The sequence below is a fragment of the Callionymus lyra genome, chromosome 2, assembly GCF_982586985.1.
Source record: "Callionymus lyra chromosome 2, fCalLyr1.hap1.1, whole genome shotgun sequence".
NCBI lineage: Eukaryota > Metazoa > Chordata > Actinopteri > Syngnathiformes > Callionymidae > Callionymus > Callionymus lyra.
The window spans coordinates 27,557,848-27,575,457 of record NC_141819.1 but is presented as its reverse complement, the minus strand read 5'-3'; the positions used below and the strand labels follow the sequence as shown (position 1 = coordinate 27,575,457).

Below are 17,610 nucleotides of genomic sequence, written 5' to 3'. Positions count from 1 at the left end.
TATCCGTGCACTTTTCCTGATGAAACGATGAGAACATGCTACTGTGTGTTGGTGCTGAACAAGAAAACACTGCATTTGCTGCTGTGTGTGTGTGTGTGTGAGCTGCAGTCAGCAGTCAGTCCAGTTCTTCTCACCACACCAGTTAGTGCTGTTTCAGTGTTATTGACGTGCTGACGAGCACCTGAGCCGACAATTATCGCAAAGACGACTCTTTATTGTCTTAGACTGTAGTGAAGACGTCTTCAATCAATTACGTCAGGAGCAGTGAAGGTGGTTCTCACCAGAAGACGAGACCTACATCTCTAGATTAAATTACAGATTATAATGATGTAAATTATCTTCTTGACCAAAGGTTAAGTGGGTTCGAGTAAATGTTTTCTCCCAGAAATGGAGACAATTTACAGATTTAAAAAAAATGTATGCAGCAAGATTACTGTAGGAAATGCATACAAACACTTGTGGCCTTCGACTTATATTCGTGAGCTTTAATTCAGTATATTAATTTTTCATCCATATTTTCGTATCATTAATATATCCAGTGTACTAAATATTAAATTACATTGAACGTTACATTTATTTAAACGCCTCTAAATACACTCCCAGACAAAGGTCTTGTCATTTATCAATGTTGTAGAAATAACGGCTTATAACCTGATCGTTGATTATTATGAAAGCAAATTAAATCGATGTACAAATTAAATCAATGTATTGTAAACTGAAGAAAGTTTGATCATTTGATGAACACAGAAAGGTCAGATTTTTGCAAGACAAATGTTTAACTCCTAAGTACTGTGAAAATTAAGCAAGTAATGAACTTCAAATAGAAAACTATGTTGCAAAACATCAATGGATTAAGTAGTGTTGCTGTTGGATCCATACAATGATTCAACCAATGTTGTAATGAAGTCATGAGAAAGAATATTAGGAAGTCTTCCACGCCTCTCAAGAGTCTTTGGTTTGTCTTCCTGCTCAATGATGTAGACGTCAGGTGTCTGGCCAGCCTTGGAGCACCTTGGGAAACTTTAATGTAGAGATAGAAGTATGCATTAGAAAACCCTCCTGCTGAAAAATAAAACAACATTTTACATTAGGAAATTGTAAGAAGTAGCTAGTACTATAAGCCATTGATATTTCCTTGAACCCAGACCATGATTTCTCTGTCACCAAACATAACATGCATACATAATATGTATTCTGGGTGAGTCTTGGATCCATACAGGATCCAGGAGGTTCTCCTGAAATATTTGTCCATCCTTTTAGCAGGCTGTGGGCCTTTACAAATTCCCACGTTGTCGTAATTGCCTTTGGTTTAGTGCTGGTTTCTGGGCACTGATACGACCATGGAGGCCATTTCAGGGTATAATTCCAAAAACTTCCTGTTGACACGGACACTTGATGGCAGTGGAAAAGGGGCTGGCCTTGGATTTCCCAAGCAGGCTAACAATTGTCTGACCTGGGCTTGTCAAAAACATCCCCAGGTTCTTCAAATCTTTTCTGTAATTCTTTGTACTTGATCCTGAGCCACATTGAGGGTTTTAGCTTTCAGTGGATCTGGTCCTCAGGCCTCTTGATAGTCTCAGGGTGAATCTTAGGCATTGTGTCAGAGGTCAAGTTGCAGTTGATGTGAAGGTCTGGCGTGTTGGGGTTCTTTATATACACACACACACAACGTATAAGACCAAAAACAAGACAAAAACTGACTCAGTGGACTTTACCAGGCTGTGAACGTTTCTTTTTAGCAGTTACATTTGGCACCAAAACATTATTTCAGAAGCTACAGGATATTGAGCCATTTCTTTAAAAACAAATCAATCATATATACATTTCAGGGGGCCACTTTTGTCAGGGACTGTTTCTAGTTATGTGTTGCCATGGTAATTCAATTTCCTGTATAGATATTTTTACTTCCACATATTGTTTACATATTTTTTATCTACATTTTCTTTTGATTATGACGAGGACTTCGTCAAATATTTGCTGTGTCTATTTTTTTGTTTATGTTCTTGTTCCTATTTGTTCTTATATGAGACAACATGTGCTCAAGGGGCCGGTAGGTGTTTGAGCAGGTAGCAGAGTAAACCTCCCATCATGCCTCAGGATCACATTAGCTCAACAGATTTCAGCGGCTGAGTACACACCAGCCAATGTGTTGCTGAACCAGATCCTGCACTGAAAACATTTTACTCAAATTCTCATTGAAATATGCAGCTGATTTTTACCGAGTCATTGGATTAAACTCTGGCCTTTGAAAGTGATATTAATAGACGCTGACTTGATTTCAAAATGTCAAGTAATAATGCGCCGCTGGTAGAAAATCCGTACCGCCATACAGACCCAGAGTCCCGTATTGTACTGCAACAATTATAGGGATGTGTTTGAATGAAATGTTTTGTCAGTTTCTAAAAGTAACTGTCAATCCTGTTCGGCTGCATCATTAATCATGTCCATCGGTTGCTCAACACACTGCAAAAAGCCTTACCACAGGTTTTCTAATGGTTGATGAAGTGGGAATGTTGCCGGATGACACCAGAACAAAAGCTCCACACATGGGAAAACTGACACCTGTAAATGGAATTCTACGATCTTGGACAAACCAGGAAATAAGAGAGAAGCGTGAGAGGACGTGACAGCTCTGGTTGAGGAGTCAGAGAGTGACTCATACAGACATGTTCTGAACTGGAAACACTATTGACCTGATTCCATTGACACGCCCACTCTCAGATCTGGCACCTCGTGCTTATGTCAGCGAGTGAAACTGATCAACTTTGATCTTGTCAAAAATGCGCCTTTTATCCTTGGATTTCTCGACATGCTGACGGATTCATTGATATTTAAGTCACGAACCTCAGGCGAGGACACAGTAAAGCTCTGAAGGTGTCCAGTGGACTAGTTGAGAGGTAAATATTTATTCTTCTTCTTTAGAGGTGTTTAGTGGTGAAGAATATAGTAATAGAAGTGAATTCCATTTTTACACGTCTGTTGAATTATTGTCAAAGATCTTCACACATGATGCAGCCAAGGTTGTCACAATACAACAGTTTTAAAATCGATACAGTTACTCAAGAGAATATACAATATGCGATACCATTTTCATCACACAAGGATAAAAAAAGGTGAATAGTTAAAAGATATATATTTATTAAAAAGTAAAAATGCAACAAAAAAAAATACCCAAGTTAAATATTTTAAATAAAAACATTTGTGCAAAAATAATCTGCAACAAGTTTCTGGTCTGGGGTAGTGAAAAAAATAAATAAAATAAACAATGAAAAAGTATCAAACTTTAGAAAATTAGTATCGTATCCGCATACAACATTTTAGTATCGATACTTTTTTGAGTTTAATACTTTTGACAACCCTACTATCAACTACTTTTTATTTATTTTTAAAACCTTTCAATATATAAAATCCAATACATGCAGATGCAAAACATTTCCAGAGGATCCAATTGACTTATTTTCAGAGGAGAGTCTGGTTCTCCTTAGGTTTCTGCCTCACAACAAAACTTCCTCCACCTCCACCTCTAGTAGTCTGGCTAGTTTTGAATGACACTTGTGTGAATATAAATGCATATATCATGTCTTGTTTGTTCAAAGTTAAGAGCTGGAAGATGTCACGCTCCTCCTCAACTCAACTTCATTTCTTCTGGCCATGAAAGCGCTGTAGACGCAGGCAAGTCTCCTCTTTCTATTTCTGCCCCCAAATATAAATAAAGTAAAATAATAGTAGATAGTTCCTCCACTAGAGGGCACACTAATGTAATTGATTAACTGGATGGAGGCGTTCGATGATTAGTCATGCGCGGGCCCTTTAAGAGTCTGTATCTGCTGATCTTCCACCAGGCGGTGCCTCCTCCTCCTCCTCCTCCTCCTTCTCCTCCTCCTCCTCCTCCTCCCTCGCCTCCTCGTCCACCTCCTCTCACATCCGGCTGCACATCCCAGCACCGATTCACACTCACGGACCGCCGCCAAAACTCCCTCTGCACCTGCTCGGAGCAGTACATCCATGGAGGAGCTCCAGCTCTGACGACAGGATGAACCAGGGACTCCACCCCGGCGGGCTGCGCAGGTGTAAAAGGAAAACGGCGTGAGCACTTCGGAATCCCCGGACCCTGCCGACTTTGGATGTTCACGTGACTACTCCAGGCGCAGGTGTGCGGCGTGTGCGTGAGTGTGCGCGTGCGTGTTGATGCCGGCCTGCTCTTCCTGCAGAGGATGTCCTGTATGGAGGACGAGGAGAGACGGGTGGGACTAGCAGACCTGCCGATGGAGAGCTGGATGTCTCACCTGCCGGCGGATCTCTGGGACACGCCCCTTTATCACCTGGCCATCCCAGGTACGAAGCAGTTCTGCTGGACAGTTTCTCCCCACAGACGTAAACAATTTCTTAGTTTGAACTGATGCTGATAAGTAGTGTGTCAGCTGCAGTGACGAAATGAATTTAAAAGTTTAAAACTATTCGTTGAATTAATGTAATATATGGAAGTATATCCATGTAATCACAATATTGAATTAAATTATTTGTGTGTTGAAAGGTTTTTTTTTTACATAATTGAATTCAACAAAAAGTATATATATATATATATATATATATATATATATATATATATATTTATTATATTGAATTAAAAGAAAATCGGACAATTATTTTTCTACACAAAGAGTTTGACATTCTAATTAAAACAATTAAATAATATACATTCAATATACTGTGTATTATATATATATATATATATATATATATATATATATATATATATATATATATATATATTGTAGCCTTTTAAATTCAATATATAACCCTTGAAATGTTTTATTCAACCATTTAATAAAGTCCCAACAAAATGTTTCAACGTGTTTGTAAATATAAATGTAAACTTTTAATGACCATTATTAACCCTTTTTTTTTGGAAATTCCCATTTTAATTTTTTCAACCATATTTCCACCAATTTTTTTTTTTTTTAATTTACTGTCCAATTATAATAAAAGCACCACCTGTAACAATTAGCTGTTATGCCGATTACAAAGACACTGCTTTGCAGGAGCCAAGGTCTCAAGCATACATGATGTATTTACACTTACTGGCTGTAATTAGACTATTTTATTTTGAACTTTAATGTAAAGTAAAGGTAATTCTACTTGACTTGAATACTTGCTGGCGTAACATGTTGAAACAGTGTAGTGTCTGAGGTCAAATTTACCCACAATGCTTTTCATATTTCTAAGGTTTTAAAGGACTTCTGAGCAACTGTGCTGTGTCTCTGCAGGCAGCCACAATGCCATCACCTACTGCCTGGACATGGACAACAGATCTCCCGTGGACCTCACTCAGCCGGACATGCTGCAGAAGCTGGACAAGTTCCTGAAGCCCATCATTCGTCCTTTCGTCTACAAGTGGGCTGTGACACAGGTGAGACAAACCAAGAAGAACAAGTAACTCAGGTGATAGGAAGTCAAAGAATGGCTGTGGTTCTGAGATCCTCTGTGTTCCAGGAGTTCTCCATCAAGCACCAGCTGGACTGTGGGGTCCGGTACTGTGACCTGAGGATCGCTCGCAGACCCAACGACAGCTCCACGGACCTCTACTTCTACCACGGAGTGTACACCACCGTCACTGTGGAGGTGAGTGAGGAGAACCTGCTTGTATCTACGTCACGATAATGTTGGCCGAACATCTCTAAGCAACAAGTGAGTCGTTGAAATGTAAGAACATTAATGTTTGTTGACGAATGGTTTGATCAGAAGTCTGCTCTCTGACTGTGTGTGTGTTCATGTCTAGACTGTGCTTCAGGAGATCAGAGAATGGCTGGACCACCATCCAAAAGAGGTGGTCATCCTGTCCTTCAGTCACTTCCAGGGTCTGACCCCGGAACTTCACGTGCTGCTCCTCAACATGATCCGAAACCTTTTCACCTCAAAACTCTGTCCCAAGACGGTAGGACTTGGATTTGTCTCATCGCATCGACAAGATTGTTAATGTAAATATTTGGGTCAACTCTCTTAAAGCGACACTACGTAACATTATTTTTTTTTTCTTATTTTCTGGGATAATTAGTTTTAACTTTGTCATAACTCGTACAGAAAAACTTTGTAGCCATTAGTTTAACATCTGCCCACCAGATGGCATCCTGAATTCCACGGGTGAAGGAGACGGCAATTACATTCATTTTCATCATGGCTACAACAGGTTTCCAAGAAAATATAAGTGAAAAAAGGGTCTACAGTTGTTATAACTATCAGTGGTTTTGTTCCAAAAAAATCCACTGTCATCTGTGCTAATCATTGTAATTACACTGTTGTAACACAAGGTGGTGCCTGAAACTAAGTTTTCAACCATACCTAGTGTTGCTTTAATATGACTTGAATCCATATGAATGTAGAAGGAAATGTAAATAAAAGATAATAAAGAAGATACAATGTCATAATACTATAGGAAAAGTAAAGTAAAATAAATCCATTACATTTTTAATTTAACAAGTGGTTGTTCTAAGTTTATATCTAGCATCATGATACCAAACTCAAAACATCTTGTACTTATTGATAAAAACATTTTAGCCATCTATGTCGTCAAACCTTGGACGTTGTTGTTGCATCTTGTGATGTTGCTTGAAAAGTTTAATTAGGTTCTGACACAATACCTGCAGATCTCTGACTTGTGTTTTGTGTTTTCAGGAGGCACTAAGTCTTCGTGAACTGTGGTCCTCGGGCCAGCAGGTGATCGTGTCCTATGAACACTCCGTAGCCAGCAGCCACTGTGAGCTCTGGCCTCACATCGCCTACTGGTGGGCCAACAAGTGCAAAGCCGAGTCCCTCATCGAGGCCTTCGAGCACAAGAAGCAAGATGGCCGCCCAGGTAAGCACCTGGAGATTCCAGAACCAGCCTCAGTCTTCTCATCTTTGCTCTCTCCAGACGGCTTCTTCGTCACAGGGATCAACCTGACCGAGGACCTGAAGTACATCTGCACACACCCCACCGAGTCCCTGAAAGACCTGGTCATGTCCACCTACCCCACGCTGCTGGACTGGGTGAGGGATCAGACCCCGGGCTCCAGCGTGGGCTCCCTCAACATCATCGCCGGAGACTTTGTCACAGAGAGCAGCTTCTTGCCCGCCGTGGTGGCGCTGAACGAGAAGCTGCTGAATCTGAAAACGACTTTGTAGGAAAAATGACTTGAAGGCCGGACACGTGGGATTGTACATTTCATCTGGATGCTGCTTGAACAGATGTTTTCCGTGCACTGGATGATTACATCCTCCTTATATATGCAATTATGTGTCAGTGATAAAGTGCCAGTTTCGCTGAAGGCAGCAATAATAGCGGTCATAATGATGCGCCTTAGTAAAGGTGATGTTTTCACTGTAAGCACAAAGACATAATAGCACATGTGCGGTGAGTATTTAACCTCAGTCAGAGAAGAACTGGTGCCAAAATGCATGAAAAGTTACCTGCATGAATTTTAACTTCCTCGAGAGGCTGACTGAACGTGCACCGTCGTGCCTGTCAGGCTTTTCCAATAAACACTGGACTTTTTTATACAATGTTTCAACATGTTTTCAGTCAAAACACTTCATCTTTACACATGTTTATCCATGTAAAGGATAGTACACAATAGCTGGACTAGACAGGAAGTAAACAAATGGTTTCAACGTGTGTCCTGCAGCAACTCCTCCTCCTTGACTTCCTGTTTTGACTGAAAATTGTCTCTTACAGATCATGGTGAGACGGCCGACATGTGTAACTACCACAACATCGACCCACTTATCTTCAGGTTTCAGGAGTAGGATGGTTATATAAGGACAATACCTGATGACAGAGACATATTTGTTCAATTGAGTCGTGAATCCATCCTTCTTCTGACACCATTTGTCACAGAAAGTAGAAAATATCTGCCATCTGGGCACAACAATACAGATAAATCAATCTTACATATGTGAGAACTCACAATAGTCTCTGTTTTGCAGGAGCCAAGGTCTCGAGCATAAACGGTGTGTTTGAAAAAGAGTAAAAAAGATAGAGTTAAAAGGATAACAATGAATAAAAGAAAGTTTTCAGTTAATATAAAACCAAGAAAGCACTAAGTAAGTACCCAAAATAAAGGTATTTATTGAATATTCTTTCCTATACACTGTTTAAAAACTTCATATGAGAGCATTTAAAAATGTATTTTATATTTTTTTGACTGACAAGAAATATTCTTAAAAAGGACAAGTGATAAGAAGTTAGAGTTAAACTAGCAATAAATAATATACTGTACTGTAATCATGTTTCCATCTGTTCATGTACACAGCCATCAACACAATGTTTGTACTGTATGAACATGTACTGTATGACCAGAGACAACATTGCTGTATGACTCATTCTAACTAACCTGATAAGTCAATAATGTATTTCACTTGATCAAACTATGGGTTTTACCATGAACTTAGTGACATCAATATATTTTTTAATATTCAAACTGTTATTTAACATATTTGCATCTTGTATTGACTCACTGAGGGCAACAAAGATAGAATTTAATTGAACTGGAACTGTTGTTGTACACATGACAATAAACGCCTTGAACCCTGAACCTAAATAAAAATGATATACAAAACATAAACACTCTCAAGATAAAGTCATGACAAACATGGTTCCGAAGGTTTAAATAAGCCTGATTTCTTCTGGTTGGAAGAGTATTTGAATAGATGAGATCATCAAAAGTTCACTTCTGTTTAAAAGCAGACGTTTCCAAAAATAACTTTTAACAGTTTATTCAACGTGACCATGCGAGTCATGTGATCCTGTGACCATATAATGTATTTTTTATTTGATTTGCTATTATCTAACGTATATCGATTTTAAAGCTCAACATCCAGTTCTCTTTGTTGTTATATTTTCTCAGTTACCAATTTGAAATTGTAATAAATCAAGATTAATTAACGTTGACGTTTGTTTTATTTTGAAACCGACTGAAGCTGACGTTTCCTGTCTCTTGATTGACAGGTGGGCGGGTCAAGAGGAATCAGGAAGCTGCTGTTCGCGTCTTTTTCTCAGCTGGATATTCGATGTTTGAACCTTCGATGACTTCAAACGGACGTTCGTGTCCAGCGGTGTCGGAGAGTCTCCTCCTCAGACATGGACCTTCAGAACTGGATGGGTTCGCTTCCCGAGGAGCTGTGGGACGTCCCGCTGACTCACCTGTGCATCCCAGGTATTTACTCACCTGCGTCTCTCACTACATTAACTGAAATTCAGTGAATTTTTTTTTTATTTTGTTGAACAAACGTTAGATTATGACAAATCTATTTAATAAAGTTGCATTTTTTAACGTTTTCTTATATTATTACTATTATGTTATCATATTACTACACACTTTGAAAGTTTATTTAAAGAGATCAATACTTTCTAAACTTATTTTCCTTTTATGAGCTCCAGACTAACAGAATAGTCATCTGACCTAGAGCTATGGTCAGCTGTATTTATTTTCCTCCTCCAAGAACCAGTTTAAGTGACACCTGAAACAAGCTGCAGTTTCACTTTGTTTTTATTAAACAAAATACACCACAAAGAAAAAATGATAGGAGAACCGAGACATGTTTACTGGTTTAGGAGAAACTAACATGATTTTAAGGAAGAATTCAAAGTGTGTGTGTGTGGACCACAGGGAGTCATGACACCATGAGCTACTGTCTGGACATCAACTCTCCTCTCGTGAGGTCGGAGTCAGACTTCCTGCGACTCCTGGACGGACTCTGCTGCTGCTTCACCAGGCCGGTCATCTTCAGGTGGGCCACCACGCAGGTGAGCAGACACCGACATGACCCCGGTCTCAGATGAAGGACTTGAACTTTGAACTTCGGAGTCTTCTTCTGCAGGACAAATCCATCGAGGAGCAGCTGTCGATGGGTGTTCGATACTTCGACCTGCGTGTCGCGCACAAGCCTGACGACAAGACCAGACACCTGTACTTCACACACGTGATCTACACGTATGTTGCTGTCCTGGTGAGTCCGCATTCTTCACAGGTATCGGTGGTATTCTCAAGGGTTCTGTTGTAATACACTTGACAACAGTATTATACGAGTAAAACCAAATCCATTTTATCCCCAAAAAATATTGTATTCAAAAAATACATTTTGAATAAAATATTCATCAGGTATTGTCTTTATATAAACATCCTTTTTCTGTAACCTAAAGAGAAGTGGGTCGATGTTGTGGTCGTTACATATGTTTCTTTCTTTCCCACAATTTTCAGTCAAAACAGGAAGTCAAGGAGGTGTTGCTGCAAATATCTTTTATAATAAAAGTGTTGTGTAATAGTTACAGACATTACCAAAAGAGTTCCGAGCTACTTGATCGAACACTCAGCCAATCATGTTGGAACTACTGTATTATACCAACTATTGAATTTAAAAGCCTATAAGAAATATATATATATATATATATATATATATATATATATATATATATATATATATATATATATATATATTAAATTAAGAAAATGTTTTATTACATTAATTATTGGAATAAAAATATCAAACTAATTGAAAAAATGAAAAACATAACAAATTCATTATTTCTATATACAAATTATAGAATTAAATAAAAATAAATATCAACCTTTTAAATAGAAATTATTTAATTTAATTATTTAATTTATACCAAATTATTTTTATTATATTTAATAATTAAATATTAAAAGGAAATTATATATTATAAATAAAGAATCAACAAATTGAATTTTAAAAGTTTATACATTTGAAATGTTAAAACCATCCTTTCAATATTCTGATTAAACTGAGATTCCATAGAAAACATTCGAATCAAATTGTTCCATGATGTCAATGGTCAATCTCTACTGAGCCTCTCTTTTCTCCACAGGACGCTCTGGCGTCCCTGGCCGTGTGGCTGGACTCTCACCCGAAGGAGATCGTCCTCTTGGACTGTAGCCACTTCGAAGGCATGGACGACAAACTCCACCAGTCCTTCATCTTCTCCCTGAAGAAGCTGTTCGGGTCAAAGATGTGTCCCAGAGAGGTCGGACTCCTTCATTCGTGGAAGTCTGACCCCTGCAGCTGACCTCTCTGCTCCATACAGGGCTCAGCGTTGACCCTGAGGGGTCTGTGGTCGTCCGGGCACCAGGTTCTGGTCGCCTATGAAGCAGAGGTGGCGGTCCAGTACTCGGACTTGTGGCCCGAAATCCCTTACTGGTGGGCCAACCAGCAGACGGCTGAGGGACTCATCAACTACATGGAGGGCAAGAAAAGAGCTGGACGACCCAGTGAGTCATGTGATGTCACATGCTCTGTCATTTACTTCAGTAAATGTGAAAAACACGATCTTTAATGTATGACACATTTCAAAAATCTCAATGTTCTGAGAAATGAGCATGCCGAGAGAATCACCTAAAAAAAATAAAATGTAATATATTTCATCAAAGACAGTCAAAGTAGTCATAAAATAATTAAGTACGTAATTTGGGTCACAAAGCGCTTAAACAATCAAAACAATATTCAATAAAGTATATACTTTAAAGATCAAGATAATACTGAGAACAACACAGGAGTTCCAGAAAATCAAGGAAAAGCCTGAAGAAATAAAAACGTCTTAAGATGTTTCTTAAAGGAGTCAATAGACTCCATCAAGCGCAAAGAGAGAGGAAGATCGTTCCAAAGCTTAGGAAATAAAAACTGCATATTTTTGTAAAAAAAAAAAAAACTTCACTTTTTATGTCATTTTTTACGTATCTTTAAAAAAAAAAAGTTTTTTTGGGTTTTTTTTGTAGAAATATCAGGAACTTATTCTTTCATAGATTGAGAGGCAGGACACAAACATTCACACACACACACACACCTGCGGACGTGTTTTGAACTGAGGGAGGAAATCGTGACTTGAGTAATGAAGGCAAACATTGCTGGCAGTTTTAACATACAAGCAAATCATCCTGCTGGGAAGCATTAGCGCGCATCACTACGCCACCACATGGCCAGTCCTAGAACTTCACTTTCAATAAAAAGTAATAGCTAACTAGTGAAGCTGCAGCTCCTTCAACGATTCTCTGGTTGACTCACAGGGAGCTTCTTCGTGACCGGCTTGAACCTGACGGCTGACCGGAGCTTCATCACTGTGAGCCCGGGACAGTCTCTGCGGACGCTGACCTTCGACAACTGGTCCAGTCTGAGCGAGTGGGTGGAGCAGCAGACCCCAGGCCCGGATCCCAGGAGCCTCAACATCATCGCGGGAGACTTTGTGGGTCCACTTCCCCTCAGCCGCCTGGTCGTCGGCCTCAATCAAAAGCTCCTCCACAAGAACCGCAGGGAAAAGTTGGCATTGAAAAAGCATTTTTAATGACTCTGTTATTATAAGGTTTATATTTTTGTATCTGCTCGTAATGTGAAGACGACTTTGACTGACTCCAGACCAGTGATATGACCTTTGATCAAACATGGATGAGGTTCTAGTTTGTTGTTCACATCGGTGAATAAAACTGTCACATGACACACAGTTGAGTCATTCGTTTGTTTAGTTATATCCAAGTTAGTTTGAGTCACAGCGTTGATTATGAAATGAAGACGTTTCAGTTTGACTGGTCAAAGCATTGAAATGTTTCTGAATGATCTGGTATTTCCACTGTATTCTTGAGGAAGCATGGACGACCTCAAAGTCTCATGTGTACACATACGATTAAATTACACACGGGAAGATGCCCAAACTGCTCAAGTGTCAGTGTTTATGTTAAATAAATCACCTTGAACATACATGTTTAACACAATAACATTTAATTATACATCTCTTTAAATAAATAAATCAAGTTGGACAACTTGATATTACAAATGATAGATTTGTTAACTACAGATTTACAGAATAAATATTCTAATAAAAAGATTGGTTATTTCACCTCAGCTAGCCCAGTTTGCAACAAGTTAAGCTAGCAAGTTAACTGTTCAATTTAAAGTTAAAATAACAATCATATACATCTAAGGTCTTCCGTGTATTATGTGATACTGGGAGGTTAATGTTAACTTTAAATTATAGTTTCCTAACTAAATGTTCAAATAAATCAAATACAATTGTGTATAAATTCCTCTGCTTGAGACCTTGGCTCCTGCAAAAGTTTTAGTATTGTGCTGTTTCTGACATATTAGATGCAAGATCAACTTAAAAACAGTGTCTTTGTAAAAGCCAAAAAATGAGTTTAATGAGGTCTTATGTAAAACTTAAGCTTAGACGTATGAATTTATTAGCAATATAGACTCAAAGACATAATTAAACATTTGTTCAAAGTGTAAAATTCATACCCGTAACATTTAAATATGCATTATAAAACTCATTAAACTTGAATTAACAGGTTGTTATTTTATTTAAAATACATCTGAATACTTTTCTTGTACGATTTTGAGACTCATGATGAGAACCACAGGTTTGGAGAAGGACTTAACTCTGGTTTCCTCCCACAGACCCACAACATACAGGTCATGTTTTATTGATATAAAGAATGTACAAAACAGAGTTTATCTACACGTGTTGGTGAAACTAACATCCAAACAGTTTTTTGTAGCGTCCATAAGCTGCCGTGCTGATGATGACACTGACCACTGCAGAGCCCTCGTCTGGGTTCACCTCCACCTCCTGGACCGTGGCCTCCTTGTACAGCCAGCTGAACACACACATGATGAGCCATCACACACTCTCTCGGTCCCGGACTGGAGCTGCTCTCACCTCAACTGAGCCGAGCTGAGGTCCACCTTCAGGTCCAGGGCTTGTTTTCCAGTCACGCTGACGATCTTCTCCTCGATCAGGCTCCTCAGAGGGTCCAGGCCTCGCTCAGCCAGGGCAGACACGGGCAGAGCTTCAGGGTCTTCATGGTTCTGATAGCTGCGAGAGAACACATGACAGAACTAGAACTCTATGACTAGGTCTCACGGCGCTACTTTGGTTACCCGTCGACCAGATCGATCTTATTGTGGACCTCAATCATGGAGCTCAGCAGCCGCTCGGGTATGTTCAGGTTCTTCAGGACGTTCAGCACGTTAGCCTTCTGGTTGACGGTCTCCGGGTGACTGATGTCTCTGACGTGGATCAGCAGGTCCTGTCGGAGGAAGGAGACTCGGCTCAGAGTGACTTCAGGGGTCGAGAGGCGGGTACCCACAGAGTGCTTGATGTCCTCCAGCGTGGCCGAGAAGGAGTCGATGAGCTGGTGAGGCAGCTGGGACAGGAAGCCGATGGTGTCCACGTACAGGACCGTCATGCGGTTGGGCAGGAGGCCGGCGTGGACCGTGACGTCCAGGGTGGCGAAGAGCTGATCTCGGGGCTGAAGACCACTGTCCCCGGTCAGAGCTTTGATCAGAGTGGTCTTTCCTGAGAGCAGCAGGAGCATCACGTCATGGTCAACATGGAAGATTCCACCTCCACCTCACCACAGTTGGTGTAGCCCATCACAGACACGCTGGCGAACTCCTTGTGTTTCCTCTGAGATCGCAGCAGGTGCCTCTTCTTCCTCAGCTTCTCCAGGACCGAACGGATCTTCATCTCTCGCTCCTTCAGCAGACGCTGCTGCACCTCCAGCAACGTCTCTCCTACATGCAGCGTCCAGGTTCAAGTCCTCCTCAAACTCACAGACGCCTCTCCTCACCTGAGCCGCCGATGTACCTGGTGCCTCCCCCCTGCTGGTCCAAGTTTGCAACATTGTTTCTCAGGCGAGACCTTGAAACAAAGAAAAGAATCAGATGTTCGTCTCCTCTGGGTTTTATTTTAACTCGAGCACCTCAACAGAGGAATCTCAGCCAGTGAGATCTGCAGTTTGGCCTCTTTGGTGCTGGCGTTGCAGCGGAAGATGTGGAGGACGACCGAGTATCTGTCCATCACCTTCACCCCCCAGGCCTCCTCCAGCTCCCTCTAGCGGCCAAGAGAAGGATTAACAGTTGATGTTCACGTGATCCAGTGACCCATGACCTTTCTTCAGAGGCAAGGAGCCCAAACATTGATAAGGAAAAACTTAAAAAGTAAAATAAAAATATCAAAAGAGATCACCAAAAAACTAATTTTAATATGCTAATATTTTATAATTTAATAACAAATTATAAACCTTTATAAAAAGGGCTCTGATAGAAAATAACGTTTGTTTTGTAAATATATTCATTTTGAAGAAATAAAATGAAAGAAACTGGCAGCCAATGCAGATTTTTAAGGATCGGAGAAATGTGAGTTCTTCTACTAGAGCAGCTCAGAATTCTCGCTGCAGAGTTTTGTATGAACTGCAGGCGAGACAGATCCTTTATGTTTAGACACGAAAATAAACTGTTACAATAGTCTAAACAAGAAAACACAAACGCATGGATTACAAGCTCCAGATCTTGTTGTGACATCATTTTCCTTAAGTTTAATAGAAAATTAACTTGGCATCTGTCAAACCGTGTTCCAATATAACATCATGATGGCCGCATAAGTACCGCTGAAGGGCCGCATGTGGCCCCCGGGCTGCACTCACCTCTGATGAAGGAGAGAGTTGCTCAACATTCACAAACACAGCCGTCACCCCTGCAGTACGCCGAATTTTCTCTAGAGGGAGACAGTGAGACAAATATATCATCATCACAATCAGAAGATTTAATGGTCAGTGTTGTAAACACGATACAGAAAAAGGAATGAAAGAACATAACACACAAAAAAGGCAATAGAAAAACAGAACCAAACAGAAGGCAGCCATTCTTTGGTGCCTTTTGACAGCAACTATCTATCTCTCAACACTTAAGAAGCAAAAGTACAAGTTAGATGTGTTTTCGACATGTTGACTTTAAACTATATGTATTAAAAATGTTTAATAGGAAAATTATCTGCACCTGTTAGGGACTGAAAATTGCCTTTTCCAAAGATTCTTTTCTTATCTGGAGTCTTGGTAGAGAGGATGACCTGGTAATGAAAATGAACACAGGGTTTATAAACACACATATAAACAATATACCACAACAGAATCAACTCTGTATTCACTATTTTAGGCAACTATAGAAATCAAATGACAGCATAAATTATTATTATATAATGGAAGAGTTTTTTTTCTATCATTCTGACGACGACGACGACGACGACGACGACGACGACGACGACGACGACGACGACGACGACGAGGACGACAGACACTTTATTGATCGCCTTAGAGAAATTCACATTCCTAGCAGCGCTCGTTACAGATAAACACGTCTATACAAAAATACAATCTTTTCGAGGTGTCCAAACAATCTTCGCCCTGCCCCGCTTATTCTGTCTCCACATACACCAAAAGTTTACTTGAAAAAAAACCAATTATTCCAAAAAAAACCTGAATATCTCCAACTCTGAATTGTCCAACATATTGTGGTCTATATGTCAGAACTACGGTTTCTAACAGCACACGTAGTTACAACAACATGAACATACTTCCATGAATCAACGTTTTGTTTCAGATTGTTCAAAATACAAAGCATGTACAAAAATAATGAGTTAAAAATAACCACCTTGTCCACCACCCTCCAGTTGTCCAGAGTGTTGACCAGCCCTTCTGCCTCCGCCATCATCAGATCAGCTGCAAACAAACATTATTACTATGAACACATCTTCATGTACAATAGGAGCTCTGAGTTACCTGTGGTCAGGTGTTGCTTCCTGCTCCCCCACTTGACGTCCGGGTGGACGATGAAGACGCTGTGATGTCCAGTCAAGTTGGGCGTCTGTTGTCTGAACAGTTCTTCTGCCTCCCCGTCATCGATGAAGTCTTCCTCCTCCTCCTCCTCTTCCTCATCATCACTGAAGTCACCTGAGCTCCTGAAGGTGCTGGTCGACAGCGTGAAGGTGCGGTGCTGATGGACGATGACGTCACCAGGTGAGGGATGACGTAGTTTGTTTAGAGCCGCACGCGTGTGTGGGAGCGACAGTCTGCGGGCCAATGAGACGCGTGTGCTGGCCCGCTGCAGGACTGTGGACCAGGCTTTGAGAAACTTCAGGGAAGTCATTCTTTGTGTCACCGACGCTTAAAAGTTTCACCAAACAAGCTCCATTGAGTCAGTGTTTCCTGGGTTCCTTCACCAAAGTGTCCTGTTTTGACTTTAACCTCCAGTCTTCATGTTCGTCTGAGAAGAGCATGCTCACCGGTTACACGTTAAAACCCTGATTTTTGCCTTACAGGCTCCCTCCAAAACATAAGGCATAGATAACACAAACGTCATCGCTGTACACAGTTTTTCTGGTAAATAGAAACCGAAGGACATAAACTATGTTTTAAAAAGATTATTCTCGAGATAGAAGGATACAAGTTGTCTTTAAGGTCATACATAGGGTTAAAAAACAAGATAATATTCTTTCCGGGTTACGTACTTCCGGTATTTAAATAAGCGTGTTATATTTTATATTCGGATAGTTTTTTAATTAAATGGTCGAAATTGATATTGAAACAATAATTAGGGCAAATGATTAAAAATTAATAATCGTGTTTTATATACGCGTGACACTGCCTAAACGTAGGGTTTGTCGCCCTCTTGTGGATCATTTTATATTCGGCTTTTAAATTGAACTAACATTACTGGACGTTTAATTGTGTATATTTCTCTACCATACCTCAGATTAACCCTGCCTGACAACAACATGAATTATCTGAA

The 17,610-nt window shown here is 40.1% G+C and overlaps 3 protein-coding genes across 4 annotated transcripts; 2 read left to right on the top strand and 1 right to left on the bottom strand.

Annotated features, from left to right (window-relative positions):
- The first annotated feature begins 2,736 nt into the window (after window positions 1–2,736).
- Window positions 2,737–8,576, top strand: plcxd1.1 (phosphatidylinositol-specific phospholipase C, X domain containing 1, tandem duplicate 1). Its single transcript, XM_087784416.1, has 9 exons — window positions 2,737–2,897; window positions 3,597–3,672; window positions 3,843–4,151; window positions 4,212–4,335; window positions 5,268–5,410; window positions 5,494–5,622; window positions 5,780–5,935; window positions 6,673–6,853; window positions 6,911–8,576. The coding sequence occupies exons 4-9, from the start codon at window positions 4,215–4,217 to the stop codon at window positions 7,159–7,161; spliced, it is 981 nt and encodes a 326-aa protein (XP_087640542.1). The 5' UTR covers window positions 2,737–2,897; window positions 3,597–3,672; window positions 3,843–4,151; window positions 4,212–4,214; the 3' UTR covers window positions 7,162–8,576.
- Window positions 8,577–9,009: 433 nt separating this feature from the next.
- plcxd1.2 (phospholipase C, X domain containing 1, tandem duplicate 2) lies at window positions 9,010–12,483 on the top strand. Its single transcript, XM_087784417.1, has 6 exons — window positions 9,010–9,191; window positions 9,645–9,781; window positions 9,856–9,984; window positions 10,865–11,020; window positions 11,081–11,264; window positions 12,057–12,483. The coding sequence occupies exons 1-6, from the start codon at window positions 9,116–9,118 to the stop codon at window positions 12,329–12,331; spliced, it is 957 nt and encodes a 318-aa protein (XP_087640543.1). The 5' UTR covers window positions 9,010–9,115; the 3' UTR covers window positions 12,332–12,483.
- An 893-nt stretch (window positions 12,484–13,376) lies between these two features.
- Window positions 13,377–17,344, bottom strand: gtpbp6 (GTP binding protein 6). 2 transcript variants are annotated; one of them, XM_087782904.1, is made up of 11 exons: window positions 16,602–17,344; window positions 16,474–16,541; window positions 15,823–15,892; window positions 15,471–15,541; window positions 14,748–14,878; window positions 14,616–14,686; window positions 14,401–14,559; window positions 14,133–14,341; window positions 13,924–14,072; window positions 13,703–13,858; window positions 13,377–13,640 (listed from the first exon to the last, which is right to left on the bottom strand). In XM_087782904.1, exons 1-11 carry the CDS (start codon window positions 16,966–16,968, stop codon window positions 13,517–13,519), a joined length of 1,575 nt encoding a protein of 524 aa, XP_087639030.1. In that variant the 5' UTR covers window positions 16,969–17,344; the 3' UTR covers window positions 13,377–13,516. The 2 variants fall into 2 exon arrangements, with proteins under 2 accessions (XP_087639030.1, XP_087639029.1); XM_087782903.1 differs by having other exon boundaries at window positions 13,924–14,341.
- Window positions 17,345–17,610: the final 266 nt, after the last annotated feature.